Genomic DNA, 20,323 nt, shown 5'->3' on the forward strand with positions numbered 1-20,323 from the left:
GCTGGGCGTGGTGGTGGTGCCTGTAGTCCCAGCTACTCAGGAGGCTGAGGCAGGAGAATGACATGAACCTGGGAGGTGGAGCTTGCAGTGCCCAAGGTCATGCCACTGCACTCCAGCCTGGGCGACAGAGTGAGACTCCATCTCAAAAAAAAAAAAAAAAAATTAGCCAGGTGTGTTGGCGTGTGCCTGTGGTCCCAGCTACTCAGGAGGTTGAGTTGGGGGGAATCACTTGAGCCTAGGAGGTGGAGGCAACAGTGAGCCACACTTGCGCCATTGCAGTCCAGCCTGGGTGGCAGAGCAAGACCCTGTCTCAAAAAAAAAAAAAAAAGAAGAAGAAAGAAGTAGATCGTGACAAATAAAGATGCATATTCTAATTCCTAGAACAATCACTAAAAAATTTTTTTAAAGGCCGGGTGCGGTGGCTCATGCCTGTAATCCCAGCACTTTGGGAGTCCAAGGTGGGTAGATCACCTGAGGTCAGGAGTTCAAGACCAGCATGGCCAATATGGTGAAACCCTCTCTCTACTAAAAATACAAAAAAATTAGCCAGGCATAGTGGTGGGCACCTGTAACCCCAGCTACTTGAGCAGCTGAGGCAGGAGAATCACTTGAATCTGGGAGGCAGAGGTTGCAGTGAGCCGAGATCATGCCATTGCACTCCAGCCTAGGCAACAAGAGTGAAACCTTGGTCTTGAACTCCTGACCTTAACTGATCTGCCCACCTTGGCCTCCCAAAGTGCTGGAATTACAGGTGTGAGCCACCACACCTGGCCCAAATTTTAATATCTTTTCAAAGAACCAACTGTTGGTTTCATTGATTTTTCTCTATTTTTCTACTTTGTATTTTATTGATTTCTACCTAATCATCATTATACCCTTCCTCCTGCTTCCTTTGGGTTTAGTTTGTTCTTCTTTTCCTAGTTTTTCTTTTTCTTTCTTTTCTTTTCTTTTTTTTTTTTTTTTTTTTTTTGAGATGGAGTCTTGCTCTATTGCCCAGGCTGGAGTTCAGTGGTGCAATCTCGGCTCACTGCAACCTCCACCTCCCAGGTTCAAGTGATTCTCCTGCCTCAGCCTCCCGAGTAGCTGGGATTACAGGTGCATGCCACCACATCTGGCTAATTTTTGTATTTTTAGAAGAGACGGGGTTTCACCATGTTGGCCAGGCTGGTCTCGAACTCCTGACCTCAACTGATCTGCCCACCTCAGCCTCCCAAAGTGCTGGGATTACAAGCATGAGCCACCATGCCCGGCTCCTAGTTTCTTAAGGTAGAAACTTAGGTTATTGATTTGACCTATATTCTTTTCTATTATAGACATCTAAAGCTTGGCACTTCCCTCTAATCACAGTTTTAGCTGCCTCTCATACATTTTGATATATCACATCTTTGTTTCCTTTCAGTTCAAAACATTTCCTAGTTTCCCTTGTGATTTAGTCTATGACCCATGGATTATTTACCTATGCATTGTTTAATTTGCAAATATTTGTAGATTCCCCAAATTGTCTATTGTTGATTTCTAATTTAATTCTATTGTGGGTAGAGAACATACCTGGTATGATTTCAGTCCTTTTAAATTCATTGAGACTTGTTTTATGACCTAATAATGGTCTGTTTTGGAGAATGTTCTGGGAGTATTTGACAAGAATGTGTATTGTGCTATTGTTGGATGGAGTTTCCTATAGGTGTCAAGGTGGCTGACAGTATCATTTAGCCTTCTATATCTTTGCTGATTTTCTGTTTGTTCTATCAGTTATTAAGACTGAGGATTGGGCTGGGCACGGTGGCTCATGCCTGTAATCCCAGCACTTTGGGAGGCTGAGGCGGGCGAATCATGAGGTCAGGAGTTCAAGACCAGCCTGACCAACACGGTGAAACCCTGTCTCTATTAAAAATACAAAAAGTAGCCGGGTGTGGTGGCACGTGCCTGTAATCCCAGCTACTCAGGAGGCTGAGGCAGGAGAATCACTTGAACCCAGGAGGCAGAGGCTGCAGTGAGCTGAGATCACACCACTGCACTCCAGTGTAGGTGACAGAGTGAGACTCCATCTCAAAAAAAAAAAAAGAGTGAGGTGTTGAAGTCCCCAACTACCACTGTTGAATTGTCTATTTCTTGCTTGAATTTTGTCAGTTTTTGCTTTGGTATTTTGAGGCTGTGTTGTTAGGGTCATGTACATTTGCAAGTGCTATATCTTCCAGATATAATGATTTGTCATTTTTGTGATTCTGATATGCCCCACTTTGTCTAGTGATATTTCTTGTCTTCAAGTCTATTTTGTCTGATGTTAATACATTTACCTCAGCAATCTTTTTTTGGCAAGGGGAGACGCTTAAAGCAACACAAGTTTATTATCTTAAGGTTCTGGAAGTCAGATGTCTGAAATGGTTTTCACTGGACTACAATCAAGGTATCTGCAGGATTCTGTTTCTTTACTCCAGCAATATTATGCTTATAGTTTACATGGTATATCTTTTTCTTTAACTTTCAACTTATTTGTGTGTTTGACTATAAGTTGTGTTTCTTGTAGACAGACAGTTGGATCTAAGCCAGTCTGACAATCTCTGCTTATAGAATGGGCTGTTGAGACCATTCACATTTAACATTATTATCGAGATGGTTGAATTTACATTTGATCACAGTGGTGCAATCTCGGCTCACTGCAACCTCCACCTCCCAGGTTCAAGCAATTCTCCTGCCTCAGCCTCCTGAGTAGCTGGGACTACAGGCGTGCGCCACCACACCCAGCTAATTTTTGTATTTTTAGTAGAGATGGGGCTTCACCATGTTGGCCAGGATGGTCTCGATCTCTTGACCTCATGATCCACCCACCTTGGCTTCCCAAAGTGCTGGGATTACAGGCATGAGCCACCACGCCTGGCCATCTGTATTTTTTAAAGTTTTATTTATTTATTTATTTTTTGAGACAGAGTTTCACTCCAGCATAGGCCAACATGGTGAAACCCTGTCTCTACTAAATATACAAAAATTAGTCGGGTGTGGTGGCATGCACCTGTAATCCCTGTTACTTGGGTGGATTAGGCAGAAGAATCAATCACTTGAACCTGGGAGGCGGAGATTGTAGTGAGCTGAGATTGCACTACTGCATTCCAGCCTGGGTGACAGAGTGAGACTGTCTCAAAAGAAAAAAAAAGGATATTACAAGTTGACAAAACTTTAACTAGACTGACCAAGATGTTAAAAAAAAAAAAAAAGCAAGAGAGAGAAGGCACAGATTACCATAATCAGATCTTAAAGAAATAAAAAAGATTGTGAGGGAATATTACCAATAGCTTTTTGTCAACAAATTAGACAACTTAAGTGACTGGGCAAATTCTTAGACACCAAGTATTGAAACTGACTCAAGATGGAATAGAAGATCACTTGAGTTCAGGAGTTCAAGACCAGCCTGGGCAACATGGCAAAACCACATCTCTACTACAAAAAGTACCAAAAAAATTAGGTGGGCCTAGTGGTGATGCATGCCTGTAGTCCCAGCTACTCGAGGGGCTAAGGTGGGAGAATCACCTGAGCCCAGGGAGTTGAGGCTGTAGTGAGCTGTGATTATGCCATGGCACTCCAGCCTTGGCAACAGGAGTGAGACCTTGTCTCAAAAAAAAAAAAAAAAAAAAAAAGAAGGAATAGAAAATATAAGTAGACCTAAAACAAGGAAAAAAGTTGAATTAGTAATTAAAAATCTTCCCACAAAGTAAAGCCCAGGCCCAGATAGTTTTAATCAAATGCTTAAGAATAATACCAATTCTACACACTCTTTCCAAGAAATAGAACATTCCTAAATCATTCTATAAGGCCAATATTATCCTAATGCCAAAAGACACAAAGACCAGAAACAAGAAAACTAGAGATCAATATCCTATGAATATACACAGAAAAATCCTCAGTAAAATACTAGCAAACCAAATTCAACAATGAAAGACTGGCTTAATATCCAAAAATCAATTCATTCAACACATGTTAATAGAATAAAAAATAAAAACCACATGATCACATCAATGGACGTACAAAAAACGTCTGACAAACTTCAAAAATCATTCATGATAAAAACTTTCACTAAACTAGGAATAGAAGGAAACTTCTTCTCAACCTGAAGAAGCTAATTAAAAATAATTTTTAAAGATAGATGAGAACTTCCTTAACCTAATAGAGTATCTACAAAAAAAACAAATATCATACTTAATGGTAAAAAGCTGAATGTTCTGCCTCTAAAATTGGGAACAAGGCAAAGATGTTCCCCTTGCCACTTCTATTCAACATTGTACTAGAGGTTCTAGCCAGTGCGATTAGGCAAGAAAAAGAAATCCTGATTGAAAAGAAAAAAGTTAGCCTTTCTTTATTCACAGAAGATCTGATCCAGTATATAGAAAATCCTAAAGAATCCACAAAAAAATTCTTAGAACAAGTAAATGAGTTTAACAAGGTTACAGGATACAATATCGATATGAAAAAGTCAACTATATTTCTATACACTAGCAATAATTTCATCTGAAAATGAAATTGAGAAAACAATTTCATTCACAACAGCATAAAAATACTTAATAAATTTGTTAAAAGAAGTGCAATATGTACACTAATCACTACACAATATTAGTAAAAAAAAATAAAGAAAACTGAAATAAATGGACAGACATTCCATGTTCATAAATTCAAAAACCCAATATTGTTAAGATTGCAATTCTTCCTCAATTAATCTGTGAATTCAATATAATCCCTATCAAAACATCAACAGTTGTTACACAGAAGTTGACAAACTGAATTTAAATTTTATGGAAATAATGACTGTATAGAATATAAAAATAATTTTGAAAATGAAGAACATAGTTGATATACTTCCCAATTTCCAAACTTACTACAAAACTACAATAATCAATACAGTATAATATGGCATAAGGACAGGCATATAGATCAATAGAACATAATTTAAAGTCTAAAAGCTAACTCTTACATTTATGGTGAATTGATTTTTGACAAAGTTGCCAAGGGAATTTAATGAGAAAAGGATAGTCTTTTATACAAATGATACTGAGAAAATTGAACACCTGCATGAAAAGAAATGAATCTAGACCCTTACCTCATAATGCACATAAAAATTAATGCAAAATGGCATAGAGTTAAATGTAAAAACTAAAATATACAACTATTAGGAGGAAACATAGAAAAAATCTTCAAAAAAAATTTTCATGACCTTAGGTTAGGCAAAGATTTCTTAGATATAACACCAAAAGCACAATTTATAAAGGAAAAAAATTAATAAGTTGGAGTTCATCAAAACTTTAAATGTTTGTACTTCAAATTACACCACTAAGAAAATGAAATACATGACACAGCCTGGGAGAAAATACTTATGAATCACACATCTGGTCTGGGTGCGGTGGCTCAAGTCTGTATTCCCAAGAGAAATGAAAACATGTGTCCACACAAAGTCTTACTATGCATTATCAGTCAAAATAGCCCCAAACCAGAAACATTTCAGATGACCATCAACCAGTAAATGGATAAAGAAAATGTAATATATTCATATAACGGGATAGTATTCAGTCATAAAAAAGAATGAAGTACTGATACATGCTACGACATGTTCACACATGTCTCAAAACACATGCCTCAAAAACATTATGCTGATTAAAAGAAGCCAGGCAAAAAAAGGTCACATATTATCAGATTCCATCTATATGAATTGTCCAGAAAAGGCAAATTCATAAGACAGCAAGCAGAAGAGTGGTCACCTAGGCCCAGAGGCAGGAGCTGAGAACTGACTGCATATGGTGTACACTAGGGATTTTTCTCAGGTAATGACAATGTTCCAAAACTGCATTTTGGTGATGTTGACAACTCTGTAAATTTACAAAAAATACTGAAATATACACTTAAAACAGGTAAATTTTATCATATGTACATTATACCTCAATAAAGAAGTCTTTTTTTTTCTTTTTTTTTTTTTTTTTTTTTTTGAGATGGAGTTTTGCTCTGTCACCCAGGCTGGAGTGCAGTGGCTCGATCTTGGCTCACTGCAAGCTCCGCCTCTCAGGTTCACGCCGTTCTCCTGCCTCAGCCTCCCCTGGGACTACAGGCTCCTGCCACCACGCCCAGCTAATTTTTTGTATTTTTAATAGAGACGGGGTTTCACCGTGTTAGCCAGGATGGTCTCAATCTCCTGGCCTCGTGATCTGCCCATCTCAGCCTCCCAAAGTGCTGGGATTACAGGTGTGAGCCACCGCGCCCAGCCAAGAAGTCTTTTTTTTTAAAAAAAAAAAAAACTGCATAAATTTCAACTGTTTATATTAAATATCTTCCAAATACTATTCCTTTAATCTCTGACTTTTAAAAATGACAAGATTTCAATCATTCCTGCTCTGCAACCAATTTTTTTTTAACTCCCAGTCAATTTTAAAGAGATTGTGAAAGTTAATTCTCAGAAGTTTGATTCATTTTATTTAATCTACATCATCAAGATGACAATTTTGATAATGAGTTTCTTTCATTCCCCCAATAACCCAGTGAGATGATGTAATCAGGCAAAATGAATGATCTAATGACTCAGTCTGTAATACTACCTTACAAAGCTGTGATGATTCCAAAGCTCTTAAGTCTGCTGGAGAAATAACAATACCATTTGTCAAATAAAATGATTTATACAGTTTCTGGCATGTACAGTATAAATCACTGTCTAACTCTGGCACAGTACCCACTTTTGCATCCTGGGTTTTTAACCCTTTTTGGATCCCTTCACATAAAGAAAAGGAATTTACATTGATCTTCACTGGACTTGTTTTTTCTCCACAAAAAGTCCCAAATACAGCACCAGTCTCTTTCCCCATTTCACAATTAAAGACCTCTTCCAACGCGTCTCCTCCAAAACATAGAACCCTGACAACTAACTTTCATCTGTTCTCATTAGTGAATTTACCCTTGTGAAGATAGAAGTCATTAAAAACTCATACCAATAGTTTATTTTTCTGTCAATACTGACCGTCTATTTCTCTGTTGACCAGGCACATTCCTAATTAGTTGCCCTCTCTCCATTTACAATTCTATTTTCAGTTCTCACCAGTGGCTTTCATTTGGCGTAGTCTGTATTTGATCCACAAGGGGCCTGATGGTAGGTCATGTTCTATCATTATTCCCAGCCAATCTTAAAAAAGATAAAAAGGAATCTCTCAAGTCTCTCAATCTGTGGTTTACAGGATGAATCTTTAAAATTATAAATATGCACATATAAAAATATATTTACAAATAGAAAAATAAAAACAAATGCAAAGATTTAATTTAGAGTCTTTTGGTTTCAGTTTCATTTCAAGCATCTTCTTTCCCATAAATTTCTAAATGTTAAATTCTGAGAAAATGTAGTTACAATTGAATATTCATTACATTCATTAAAGTTCATGTAGGTAGGTGTTTTTTTAATAGAAAAGCCAACTCTTTTTATTTTCTTAAGATAGGTTCTTACTCTGTTGCCCCGGCTGGAGGGCAGTGGCACGATCATAGCTCACTGCAGCCTCAACATCCTGGACTCAAGCAATCCTCCCATCTCAACCTCCCAAGTAGCTAGGACTACAGGTATGAGCCACCATGCCAGGCTAATTTTTTAATTTTTAAAAAAATAGAGACAGGGGTCTCACTATGTTGCCCAGGCTGCTGACAAACTCCTGGCCTCAAGTAATCCTTCCACCTCAACCTCCTGAACTTCTGGGATTACAGGTATGAGCCACCACAAAGCCACCTCTTTATCTGGGCTAACAGAAGTCTATTTAACTTAAAAATTAAATCAGAGTAATTTCAACAAATGTCTACTGAACACCCCCTACTTAACAGGCCCTGGAATGTTTAGGGACAAATAAGGAACAGTTTCTGCCTTCAAGGAATTGAAAGGCTATTGGGAGAGAAGAAACCATAACTACACATAATTTAAATTAGATTGGAAAAGTACACAAAAAAAATTTTTTTAAGGATATGGCAACAGAGGTGGCAACTGGGAACCACTGGGAAAAGTTTCAAAGAGCTGACCTGACAAAAAGAAAGTAGCGCCTCAACTGGAATGACTAAAATAGAATGGGGAAGAGAGACAAATGAGATGAGGTGTGGCTATGATACTGGGTAAGTGAGAGCATATTTTGGGAGACCAGGCTGAAGCTTAAGATAATAATACTAGCTAATATTTATTGAGCACCTACTATGTACCAAGTACTATAAATGCACTTTATAGATATTAACTTACTTGATATTCACAATAACCCTATGAGGAATGTGCTAAAACCTTGAAATCCATAAAAAATAAAGAGGACCAAATTCTGTCCCACTCCAACCACACTTATTGTAAAAGCAGTTAACAGGTATCTTATCTACCTCTTCTCTCACTAATTCCTAGGCCATCCTTCAAGGCCTAGCTTGAAAACTACATTCTCTGCAAAACCTTTCTTGATCCTCCCAGCTGAACATAGTCTCCTAAGCTTGATAGCATTTTATCTGTGTCAATCTTATGGCATGTCCGAATATTTTGTTCTTGGTATTATAGATTTTATGCGCATTCTTTCCTCTTTTTTATTCTCCTTTAGTCTGATCCACATTCTGTTCTCCACAACTCCTAGGGCAGTGTCTGGCACATACTAATGCTAGCTAAGTCTATGGAGCACTTATCTTTGCCGGGCACTGTGCTGAGCATTTTACAGGAATTATCTCACAGAATCCTAATGGCAACCCAATTCACACATTCAAGGGCTATTTTTAGTCCTTACTGTGACAGACAAAATAGTAAATACTAGATGCACCTTAAACTCTAAACACTACAGATACAGTCGCTTCCCTCAAGAAGCTCAGTCTAAAGAAGTTAGTACTATTGGAATCCCCAGATATAGAGATGAGGAAAAGTGAGGCTCAAAGAAGTAATATGTTTGCCCAGAACCACAGAGCAAAAAAGTGGCAGAGAGCCTGGGCAACATAGGGAGACCCTGTCTCTACGAAACATTTAAAAAATGTGCGGGGCGTGGTGGCTGAAGAAGAGGATCGCTTGAGCCCAGGAGGTCGAGGCTGCAGTGAGCCGAGATCGTGCCACTGCACTTCAGCCTGGCTGACAGGGTGATACCCTCGTTTCTTTATTAAACAAAAAAGAAGAAGAAGAAGAAAGAAGAAGAGGAAGAGGAAGAAGGAGGAGGAGGAGGAGGAAGAAGAAGGAGAAGGAGAAGGAGAAGAAATGGAAAAAAAAAAGATGGCAGAGCCAGAATTCAAACCAGCTCCCCCGAGTGGATATACAGGACCCCATGCACGTATAACCACTACGTTCTAAAGGAGGCACTTGATAAACCCTTATTGAAGGCAATGTTTTGGAATACCAATAAAATGAAAAAAAAAATCATCTCAAGAATAATGTAGGGTTTCACTCACTGTTATTCTTTTTTATAAGGGGAAAGCAGGAAATTTGCAAAAGTTAAGTAGCATAGAAGGAGGTCGTATTGCTCGGCTACCTGGTACCTGATAATTGCTCAGCAAGCCATCTGTTGAGACTAGGTGAGGATGGAGTTTCTCTCCTTTTTCATGAACCACAGAGGAGACTTAAAGGAGGATTTCTTTGTGTTCCTTAAAGTGACCCCCACTGAGCGTGTCCCTCAAAGGGGACCTTCCTAAGCATCGGCGCTTTGCTTTGCGCTGGGTGGTGCGGCTGAGTCACTAATTAGCAGTGAGAGCCTGGGCTGTATCTCCTACCAAATAACCAGCGGAGTGGAGTGACAGGTCCTTACTTAAACATGGTTTAAGTAAGCATTCACAGTTCCTTAAACATGGTGCAGTCTTCCTAAAAGATGGAGTCAGACCCCAAGAGAACAGGTCTCCAAAAATGTGTGAATCCGTACTTCCCACTGGAGGGGAGAGAGAGCTGCGCTGAGGGATTATGAGAGACCCTACAACTTCTCAGGCGCCCCCTGCCCCGGGGGCCAGGAACATCTGCAGACAGCCCCGCCTCCGTCTCGCCTCAATCCCGAGCTGTTCCCTTCTCCAAAGGCCACCTTGGCAGCCACACAGTTTGGCCTAATCACCTCCTCAAACAAGAGTAGCGACACCCCAAAATGTAGACCAAGCAGAAAGAGGCGCGGGAGGCACTTGCCTTATTCCCCATGATGTTTTTGTTTTGAGACGAAGTCTTCCTCTGTCGCCCAGGCTGGAGTGCAGTGGCGCGATCTCGTCTCACTGCAACCTCCGCTTCCCGGGTTCAAGCGATCCTCCCACCTCGACCCTCCCGAGTAGCTGGGACTACAGATGCGCGCCACCACTCCTCCTACTGTGTGTGTGTGTGGACACGGGTTGTCGCTATGTTGCCTACCTAGCTGGTACCCCATAACCACTCCTGGCTAGTGTGTGTGTGTGTGTGTGTGTGTGTGTGTGTGTGTGTACACGGGTTCTCGCTATGTTGCCTACCTAGCTGGTACCCCATAATTTTTTAGCTCAACAGGAGACCTGCCTTTATACCCACCAAGTTAAGCAGCGCAGTAGCCCTCTAAGGGCCAGCCCCACGCCCAGAGGCTCCTCCGACAGCGTGGACAGATGCCCTGGGCTGCTGGCTCGACTCAGTCCTCAGCCCCCAGCCCCCGACCCCCGACCCCCGGCCCCCAGCGCCCGGCGCCCCGCCTCCAGCGCTCAGCAGTTAACCAGGCAACTCGCGCGCAGACGCCAAGGCTGGGACGCAGAAGGCGTGTTTGGCCGCCCCGCCTCTCCCGCCTCTCCCGCCTCTCCCGCCTCTCCCGCCTCTCCCGCCTCTCCCGCCTCTCCCGCCTCTCCCGCCTCTCCCACCTTCCGCCAATGGCCCAGCTGCGCCGGCGCCGCCGGGAGCGCTAGGCCTGGTCCCTCTTCCTAGGATAGCGTTGCGCGCATGCGCCTTGACGAGTGAGCCGGGTGAGGGGGCTCCCTAGGTAGCGGAAGGGGTAGATGAAAATGGAAGGGGCGGGCGCGCTAGGCCTCGTCCTGGCTGGGCTCCCGCTGGAGTGTGCGTTGGGGGCGGACCAGGAGCGGTGGTCTCCAGGGAGGTCGAGGCTGGGGCTCCCACCCGGATTTGGAGCAGGGTCGCCGCGGCCCAGGTGACCCGCCGGCGTTTGTACGTTGTGTGCCCACTCAGGGAGCCATGGACAACTGTTTAGCGGCCGCAGCGCTGAATGGGGTGGACCGACGTTCCCTGCAGCGTTCAGCAAGGCTGGCTCTAGAAGTGCTGGAGAGGGCCAAGAGGAGGGCGGTGGACTGGCATGCCCTGGAGCGTCCCAAAGGCTGCATGGGGGTCCTTGCCCGGGAGGCGCCCCACCTAGAGAAACAGCCGGCAGCCGGCCCGCAGCGCGTTCTCCCAGGAGAGGTGAGGGTCGCTGTGCCGGGGGCCGCCCCAGTCCTTCGCGCCGCGGTAGCCCGCTGGGAGCCAGGGGTGCGCAGCGCAGAAGCAGCTGAGGAAACCTCCCCTTAGCGGAAGCTGGAAAGGATCAGAACAATGAATGGAAAAGTCCTTTCAAAACGCTTTACATTTGACAGATTCTTGTTGGGTAGCTGTAGAATAACGGTAGTGTTCAGCCCTGGTTGGTTACTTAAAAAAAAAAAAAAAAAATTTAGCCGGGCGCGGTGGCTCATGCCTGCAATCCCAGCACTTTGGGAGGCCGAGGCGGGCGGATCACCTGAGGTCGGGAGTTCGAAAGCAGCCTGACCAACATGGAGAAATCCCATCTCTACTAAAAATACAAAATTAGCCGGGCGTGGTGGCGCATGTCTGTAATCCCAGGTACTAGGGAGGCTGAGGCAGGAGAATCGCTTGAACCCGGGAGGCGGAGGTCGCGGTGAGCCGAGATCGCGCCATTGCACTCCAGCCTGGGCAACAAGAGCGAAACCTCCGTGTCAAAAAAAAAAAAAAAAAATCTTACAGCTATCATCTGATAATAGAGGAAAGCCTGCAAACCTGCCTCTTAGATCCTGGATAAATTGCATGTCTATCTTTTAGAGTTGGAATTCTTTCTCAATAACATCGTTCTTTCTGACATAAACTTGCAGAGCCTTTCCAAAAGTAAAAAGGAGACTATTTCCAAAATGGCTTCATTCTCCAGCAGGGAATCCTAGAGCTAACCTGTGACGTGCCATTTATTCAAATAGAGAGAAGAGAGACCCCCAACCCTTAGTGCTTCCTTCAGAACAATGGCTGAATTCATGGACTATACTTCAAGTCAGTGTGGGGTAAGTTGGTGTGAACCAAAGCTATGCCCCATCACCTGCTGATGGACCACATTTGGATCTTTCTGGAATTTACGGAGAATCTGGAGACTACCTGTTTCTCCTGCCCAGCCTTCACGGTCAGATTGTAATCAGTCAAGGACTTAAACCAGGGGGTAAATCCAAGTTAGAATTCACCCAATAAATGTTTATTGAATGCCTAACCCTGTAGCTGACAATATAGCAATGAAAAGTCAGAAAAGGTCTTCTGCCCTCAGTGATCTTTCAGTCTAGTGGGGGGAAAATAGCTTATTTGCCGAATTTCATAGCAAATAAGTTAAATATTAGGGGGTTTTTTTAACTTTTTTTTTTTTTTTTTTTTTTTTTTTGAGACAGAGGCTTGCTCTGTGGCGCAGGCTGGAGTGCAGTGGTGCGATCTCGGCTCACTGCAAGCTCTCCCTCCTGGGTTCACACCATTCTCCTGCCTCAGCCTCCCTAGTAGCTGGGACTACAGGCGCCCACCACCACGCCCAGCTAATTTTTTTTTTTTGTATTTTTAGTAGAGACGGGGTTTCACTGTGTTACCCAGGATGGTCTCCATCTCCTGACCTCGTGATCTGCCCGCCTCAGCCTCCCAAAGTGCTGGGATTACAGGTGTGAGCCACCGTGCCCGACCTTTTTTTTTTTTTTTTTTTCAATTGAGACAGAGTCTCACTCCATCACCCAGGCTAGAGTGCAGTGGCTCAGTCTCGGCTCACTGCAACCCCTACCTCCTGGCCTCCTGGTTCAAGCGATTCTCCTGCCTCAGCCTCCCGAGTAGCTGGGACTACAGGCACATGCCACCATGCCTGGCTAATTTTTGTATTTTTAGTAGAGACAGGGCTTCACCATGTTGGCCAGGCTGCTCTCGAACCCCTGACCTCGAGGGATCCGTGCATCTTGGCCTCCCAAAGTGCTGGGATTACAGGCTTGAGCCACCATACCCAGCCAAGTCATCTTTCGATACTTAGGGAATGTTGAGGGCAGGCCAGAAAACATTCAAGGAAATTACCTGCATGGAAGGCACTGTCTTCTAGGAATTACAGCAGACTCTGGCCTCATGCAGTCTTAACACTTCGTGAGTCCTACATGGTTGTAAGGAGGCTGATCCACAAAGGAGATGGAAGAGAATACCTTGTTTCTGCCCTGCTTTTCAGTTTCATATGTTAAGATCTCAAAAAACTCTAATCTTTCTACATCTTTTATAAGAATCCCTGACTCCAAGAATAGGATTCCAACCAAAGAGGAATACTTCAGGGAATATTTTTATCTTATTTGTGTTGTTCAGTGGTTTTACAAAAATCAATAGCTTCAACTCTACTGTAAAGTGATTAAACCCTTGGTTCATGGTTCAGCAAAAGGAATAATATTTGTCTTTGGTTTGAGGTTTAGCAAATTGCTGTTCTTCATTTTGGTTTTCAGTTCATGCTTCAGTTCAAGTCTCTGTTATGAAATGGAGCCTCAGAACCTCTTGGCTTTCTAGAGATAGAATTAAGAATTGTGTACTGGGTTTGCCTCCACAGTTTGAAGCAGCCACTAAAACACATCTTTAGGTCTGTGTCCTCAAGTGCTTTCCCCAGCTTCTCATTCTTCTGGTCACATGTTTTTTAGACAGTGTCCCTACCCTGTGTTCAAAACAAGCAGGGCTGTGATGTCCTCATCATTAGTCATTATCAAGGGCAAGTCTAAGGCTAACTTTGAGGGGGAGGAAGGAAGCAGACAAGAGAAATGTAACTGTTTTCCGATCTTTCGGAAGACTCTTCTTAAATTAGAGACTTCTCCCTCCACTCCCCCACGCACAGGAAGCACAGAGAAAAGGGCTGCAGAGCAGCTCTTGGGTTTGTTTCATTTCCTGCTGTGTTTCTAAATCTCAGGAAAATGTACCCCTCTTTTCCTGTGTCCTTGTCTGAGACTTAGACAATAAACATGGAACTGTTCATCCACATTTTTTAGGGGAGGAAATGAAAGGATATGTGCATTGGACATGGGGGCAAAGATGTGAAATTTGTTTAACCTGGCAGAGAGCATGGTCCTGCCCACCTTTAGTTAGCCAGGGTTCTTGCCCTATGGAGGCAGCAGGTGGCAGCACGGGGATGCCAAATGCATTTCTTTCTCTGCAGCCACTTTGGGTGGGCTAAGGTTTGTTGCATGACTTCAGAGGCCTGTCAAGAGGGCAGGTAATTCACCTTTGCTCTCTTGCCTCCCTGTTTAACTGCACTTTGCCCAAATATCAGGGTTTTTTGAAAATTTGACAAGACAATTTGGTTAGCTAACATCTTTGACATTACGTCTCTAGAAATATTATTCATCTGTGCCAGAGGAAGGAGGGGCAACCCATGTCTATCGTTACCACAGAGGCGAGTCGAAGCTGCACATGTGCTTGGACATAGGGAATGGTCAGGTAAGTGTACTCAACTGTCCTGCACCATGCCTTCAGTCTACCAAGATATGACACCCTATATTCAAGAGCCCCTGCTAGACTTTGTGTCACTGGATGCCTGTGTGACTTGGCATTACAGTGCTTAACAGAAATGTGTAAATTCATAGCCTTAGAGAACTTACAGCAATGAACATGAAATAGGAGGTTGTCAAAAATATAAGATTGATGCCACTGTAGGATCTTTAGTTGAACCTGCAGTCCTGGGCCATGGGATTCTCGGGCAGGTTTAAAGAAAAAAGCTGCCAAGCCTGGAATGTGGTGTATGCAATGATCGCCCCTGTGACTATCCCCTGCATTCTATCCTGGGCAACATAGACCCTTTCTCTATTTTTTTTTTAAAAGAGCTCCAAATATCCTCTTCTACATCTAGGGATAGGATTTTTTTTTCTTTTTTTTCTTTTTTTTTTTTTTTTTGAGACAGGGTCTTACTCTGTCACCCAGGCTAGAGTGCAGTGGAGCAATCATGGCTTACTGCAGCCTTGACTTCCTGGGCAGGTGATCCTCCCACCTGAACCTCCCAAGTAGCTGGGACTACAGGCACATGCCACCACACCCAGCTAATTTTTAATGTTTTTAATAGAGATGGGGTTTTTCTATGTTGCCCAGGCTGGGGGAAAAGATTTTTAATAATTACATTTTTTACTGTAAGGTGATAACTGTCACGTCTTTGGTAATTTTTTTTTTTTTTTTTTTTTGAGAGGGAGTCTCACTCTGTCACCCAAGGTGGAGTGCAGTGGTGCGATCGCGGCTCACTGCAACTTCTGCCTCCCAGGTTCAGACAATTCTGCCTCAGCCTCCCAAGTAGCTGGGACTACGTGCACACACCACCAGCCCAGCTAATTTTTGTATTTTTCTTTCTTTTTTTTTTTTTTTTTTTTTTTTTTTTTTTTGTCGAGACACAGTCTTGCTCTGTTGCCCGGGCTGGAGTGCAGTGGCGCAATCTCAGCTCACTGCAAGCTCCGCCTCCCTGGTTCACGCCATTCTTCTGCCTCAGCCTCCCGAGTAGCTGGGACCACAGGCGCTTGCCACCATGCCTGGCTAATTTTTTGTATTTTTAGTGGAGACGGGGTTTCACTGTGTTAGCCAGGACGGTCTCGATCTCCCGACCTCGTGATCCGCCTGCCTCGGCCTCCCAAAGTGCTGGGATTACAGGCGTAACCCACCGCGCCTGACCCATTTTTGTATTTTTTAATAGAGACAGAGTTTCACCGTGTTGGCCAGGCAGGTCTTGAACTCCTGACCTCAGGTGATCTGCCCGCCTCAGCCTCCCAAAGTGCTGAGATTACAGGCGTGAGCCACCATGCCTGGACCATGTCTTTCATAATTTTTAAAAAGAAAGTACAAGGGAAGTGTGGGGACAGGGGTCTCTTTTAACAAAATACTTTTTGTAAAGGTAATAACAGTTATGGGCCTCTCACTACAAACTTACCTTTTACCACATGTCATTCTGGGGAAGCCAAAGATTCTGCTTATTGAACTGATTCAAAGGAGGAGGTGGTGGTGGTGGTTTCTGAGGAGACTAGGTTTTTGCTTTTGTTTTAACCTACCCTACTTGTACTCAAAGATAGCAAACCAAAGTCCAGAGTCTATTCTGGAGTCTAAGTTGGATTCCTGACTTCTTTGGCCTGTCAGCCATTTTGGGGTGTTAGAGGGAGGAAGTTTAGGAAAAGGATGGGAGAGTGGGCACAGGGACATGAGCAAGGGCTGAGTGCACACTCGAAGCACCTCCCACACGCCTCCCCTGGCCTGGGAGGTGAGTAGTGGTGCCAGAGCTTGAGTCCTGAGCCCCCTTTTCTGGCCTAGCCTGAACTCTTACCTAAACGCACCTGACCCTAAAGGGTGCACTTAGGTACATATGGGGAAGAGTCGTTCCCATCTCTCCCTTTAAAATGTAAGTTCCCTCTAAGGGAAATTGGCTTTATCAGTCAGCCTGTTCCCTTCTAGGACCACCCCCACTCCTAGAAGAAGCACAGAAGAGAATGTATTGAGAGCCTAAGTGTCACTTTTGCATTTTAAATTTTCCCTGCAATCCAAGAGTGCCATGTTACAGACTGGAAAACCAAGGTTCAAGAGAAGTTAATCTGTCTTAGTAAATAGCAGAGATAGGACTTAAACTCAGGTGTGTCTGATTCCAAAGCCCATGTAAGGATGAAAATTATAGTAAACACCTGACTAAAAATACCTCACAGAATTCACTTAAAAATGCCTTAATGACTTAGATGACAACTTAGAAAAAGCTGACAGAACAATTACTAACTCCTAATAAGGTAGAAGAGAACTTCTCTTTACAATCCAAAAGTGAAAGCTTGGGCACAAACCAGTGTTCTACTTGTCTCTTCAGAGAAAAGACAGAAAAAAGACATCCCTTGGTCCTGGAGGCAGCTATCAAATATCAGAGCATGCTCCAGAGGCATCCCAGCCTGTGAGTACGGAACTGCTTACGCACTGGGTTTCATCACCGTTGCAACTCCATGAACCAGTTAACATGGTTCTTAGAGGGCTATTTGAATTGAGTCTATAGTATTTTTAAGTTGAGATGTTCTTACACTTAAGAAGGGCACACAAAATTTTGGTTCAGTGTAAAATTAGGTTTTCGTGGTATTCTTCCTTCACTGTAAGCTTCAGGGATACTCTGTGCCTGAACTCATAGTTGTGGTTGGAAAGAATGTGAAGTATTCACCTCTCAGTTCCTACAGCTCAGCTGGGCTGGCACTGGGTCCTGCTGGAATTCCACCATCTGTTCAAGCAGCAGGAGGGGCACGATACTCCTGCTAACAAAGTGAAAACCATTGCTGAAATTCCGAAACATACACATTTGGTGAGGTCAGGTTCCAAAACATTTGAAGGCATTTGTTCTTATTTTCCACAAATGTTTCTCTGTAAAAACATATAATGAGTTTTTCATTTTTAGGATAAAGTACTCATTAGTTCATGAAGCCAGGGGATCCTTTTTGGAACTTGGAAGGGCTAGAATTCTGAGGAAAGGAACTTCATTCAACATGGTGCCGCAATACATTTACTTTTTGTTTGTATACAGTTTGCTACGAGTCAGGATTTGGAGTATACTAGAGTTAGTAACAATTAAGAATATTCTGCTTCTAGTACAAATATAAGTTGTTAAGGCTTAGACGCCTCTCAACACTTGCTGACTTTTGGTAATGCTGATGTTCCACCGTGTTGGAGTTCTACAGCCACATGCCAACCTTACCTCTATGTTTCCTTGTGTGCAAATGAAGCATCTTTGGCTTTCTGCAATTCTGATATAACCATATTTTCTAAAAGTGACTTTTATTTACATGGTTGACAACCAATAAATAGTTAATGACATTGTCGTACACATTTACGTCAGTTAAAGGATGGTAGACTTCCAATTTTGCAGTAACTGGACAGGCATGAAAGAATACAACGTAAAACAGCTTTGGAAAAAATTGGCTTCAAATCCATCTGCAAGGTAGGAGGAAGAGGGGAAATTTCATAAAAATGTAAACATGATCATTTATTCCTCTGAGTGCAATTTGCTGGCCAGTAGTTTGGCTTTTCCTGTGTGTGGTAGTGGAATCGACAGCTTCTGCCTGTGGCCCCTTCTCAGCATTAAGCAAGCTTGTAATGGCATCCCAGCTGTCACTCTGGCCCTTAATTACAGGCTCTTTTCTGGTTTGTGACTTTGTCCTTTTACCATTTGAACTGAGACCCATCCTCTGCCTGCACACCTGATGTAATCTACCAGCCATGAGTGAAGTCTACCCTTGGAAGACTGATTGTGCTCAGTTCGGCTCTAAATAAAATCTTTCCATTAACTCTGGCTTCCAATGTTTTGTACTCTGGGAGAACCAGTCCTCCAAGGGAGAGTTTTGTCAGCCAGCTGAATTGCTGCTTCAGTGACAAAATGGAATTCACTCAAATTGTTCTGAGCTTTAGGACAAAAGAAATGCCTGTCATCTTCCTGATAGTGAACTTAGCAAAGCACCGTTTAAAAGAATGGCTCTCATCACTCCCGAGTACCTTGTCATTACTGCTCATCTGTGCTAAGTGCCACTGTCTACTTCTGATCCCCAAAACAGTGGCCTCTAGCCTTTCCTTCTGCCTAACTCCAAGTAGAGTGTTCTTTTTATAATCCTTCATGTTCATATAACACTTTAGCATTTACAGAGTGTTTTCACATGCTTATTTGTGAGGTATTATCACAGTGCTAGAAATAAGGAAAGGCTGAGACCTACCAAAATGACAGTGTTGTACATGAGCAGGCTGAGCCTTGAAAGCAGGACCTCTGTCTCCCACATTAGCGCTTCATTCCATCACACCTCTGCAAGGACAGGTAGCCTGCTGTGGGGCCATGGTGGCACTAGGGTATAAAATCTCTAAACTGCTAATATCCTCTTTTCCTTCTAGGCTGAGAACATCTCTAAGGACCTCTACATAGAAGTATATCCAGGGACCTATTCTGTCACTGTGGGCTCAAATGACTTAACCAAGAAGACTCATGTGGTAGCAGTTGATTCTGGACAAAGTGTGGACCTGGTCTTCCCTGTGTGATGTTGACCATCACTGCCATCACATCACCTTTTTTTAAGTAGTAAGAATAAAGCCACTGTATGATTCTCTTAATAGCTATACATTAATCCTGTTTTTAGTGCTGACTGGGTCAGCCTTCCCAGGAACTGGAGTCTGTCTCTTTCAGTGCTTTTTTTTTTGGTTTGTTTGGTTTTTTTTTTGAGACAGTCTCGCTCTGTTGCCCAGGCTGGAGTGCAGTGGCGTGATCTCTGCTCACTGCAAGTTCCGCCTCCCGGGTTCACACCATTCTCCTGCCTCAGCCTCCCGAGTAGCTGGCACTACAGGCACCCGCCACCATGCCCGGCTATTTTTTTCGTATTTTTAGTAGAGACGGGGTTTCACCATGTTGGCCAGGATGGTCTTGATCTCCTGACCTCATGATCCGCCCGCCTTGGCCTCCCAAAGTGTTGGGATTACAGGCATGAGCCACCGCGCCCGGCCTCAGTGCCTTTTTTAACTTGAAGGTGTAGAGGTCCTCCACGCTTGTTTGCCTGAAAGTAATATAATGATGCTGTCTGAACAGGTTTTACTGCTTGCTTTCCAAGTAAAGGTTAATTATGATAATAAAGAGATTTGGAAATGAAGAGAATTCATTTTTATTAAGAGGTGAAACAAAATGTCACTCATGTACAACTAGGCTTTATGGGAAGGGGGCAGAGTGGCTGTGGACACATTTGCCCAAAGCAGGCTGACCCCCTCTTCCACGGAAGAGGCATCTTAAAGCAGTTTCACCAGGGCCCTGGCAGGGAGCCCCAGGGCAGGACCCCACATTCCTATAGCTCTCACAACAGGTGCCTTCCTGCTGCTTATCTGCAGGGAGGTCTTCGTGGGGTGGAGATACTGGTGGTTATTTGACTGTTACCTGTGGCGTGGCTTCTGCCTCCTTCCGTTGAAGAAGGCCTTGTCAGCCACTCTGTATAACTCTCCTCGAATATTTACCATGTTTATTCTTTACCTGTAAAAGGGGGAAAAAATCCATACATTGTTATGCTGACTGCAATTTTAAGAATCAAAAGTCACTGATTTTAAAAAGTCATTGATTGTGGCCGAGTGCGGTGGCTCATACCTGTAATCCCAACATTTTGGGAAACCAAGGCAGGAAGATCACTTGAGCCTAGT

General features: G+C 43.3%; 2 protein-coding genes across 22 annotated transcripts in view; one reads left to right on the forward strand and one right to left on the reverse strand.

Annotated features, from left to right (window-relative positions):
* DENND2B (DENN domain containing 2B) overlaps positions 1-10,874 on the reverse strand; it is a 219,831-nt gene extending 208,957 nt beyond the window's left edge. For 3 of the 18 annotated variants that reach the window (XM_063782743.1, XM_063782737.1, XM_063782735.1), the window contains exons 1-2: positions 10,789-10,874; positions 6,983-7,144 (exon numbers count right to left, since the gene is read on the reverse strand). The gene's annotated coding sequence lies outside the window, so the exon portion shown is untranslated. Of the gene's footprint in view, positions 1-6,982; positions 7,145-10,471; positions 10,617-10,788 lie in introns of those variants that run through there. The other 15 variants (XM_063782749.1, XM_063782740.1, XM_063782757.1 and 12 more) reach the window with 13 other exon arrangements.
* Positions 10,875-11,116: 242 nt separating this feature from the next.
* Positions 11,117-19,793, forward strand: AKIP1 (A-kinase interacting protein 1). 4 transcript variants are annotated; one of them, XM_024346959.3, is made up of 5 exons: positions 11,117-11,338; positions 12,118-12,198; positions 14,510-14,614; positions 16,995-17,075; positions 19,043-19,793. In XM_024346959.3, exons 1-5 carry the CDS (start codon positions 11,117-11,119, stop codon positions 19,184-19,186), a joined length of 633 nt encoding a protein of 210 aa, XP_024202727.1. In that variant the 3' UTR covers positions 19,187-19,793. The 4 variants fall into 4 exon arrangements, with proteins under 4 accessions (XP_024202727.1, XP_024202732.1, XP_024202730.1 ...); XM_024346964.3 differs by lacking the exon at positions 16,995-17,075; XM_024346962.3 differs by lacking the exon at positions 12,118-12,198.
* Positions 19,794-20,323: the final 530 nt, after the last annotated feature.

The sequence above is a fragment of the Pan troglodytes genome, chromosome 9, assembly GCF_028858775.2.
Source record: "Pan troglodytes isolate AG18354 chromosome 9, NHGRI_mPanTro3-v2.0_pri, whole genome shotgun sequence".
Taxonomy (NCBI): domain Eukaryota; kingdom Metazoa; phylum Chordata; class Mammalia; order Primates; family Hominidae; genus Pan; species Pan troglodytes.

Bases quoted from the DNA above. Each gene is read 5' to 3' on its own strand.
- AKIP1 (XM_024346959.3), top strand. From the start codon at position 11,117: ATGGACAACTGTTTAGCGGCCGCAGCGCTGAATGGGGTGGACCGACGT. The intron at 11,339-12,117 runs GTGAGGGTCGCT...TTATTCAAATAG, and splicing joins AGCGCGTTCTCCCAGGAGAG to AGAGAAGAGAGACCCCCAAC. The intron at 14,615-16,994 runs GTAAGTGTACTC...TTGTCTCTTCAG, and splicing joins TGGACATAGGGAATGGTCAG to AGAAAAGACAGAAAAAAGAC.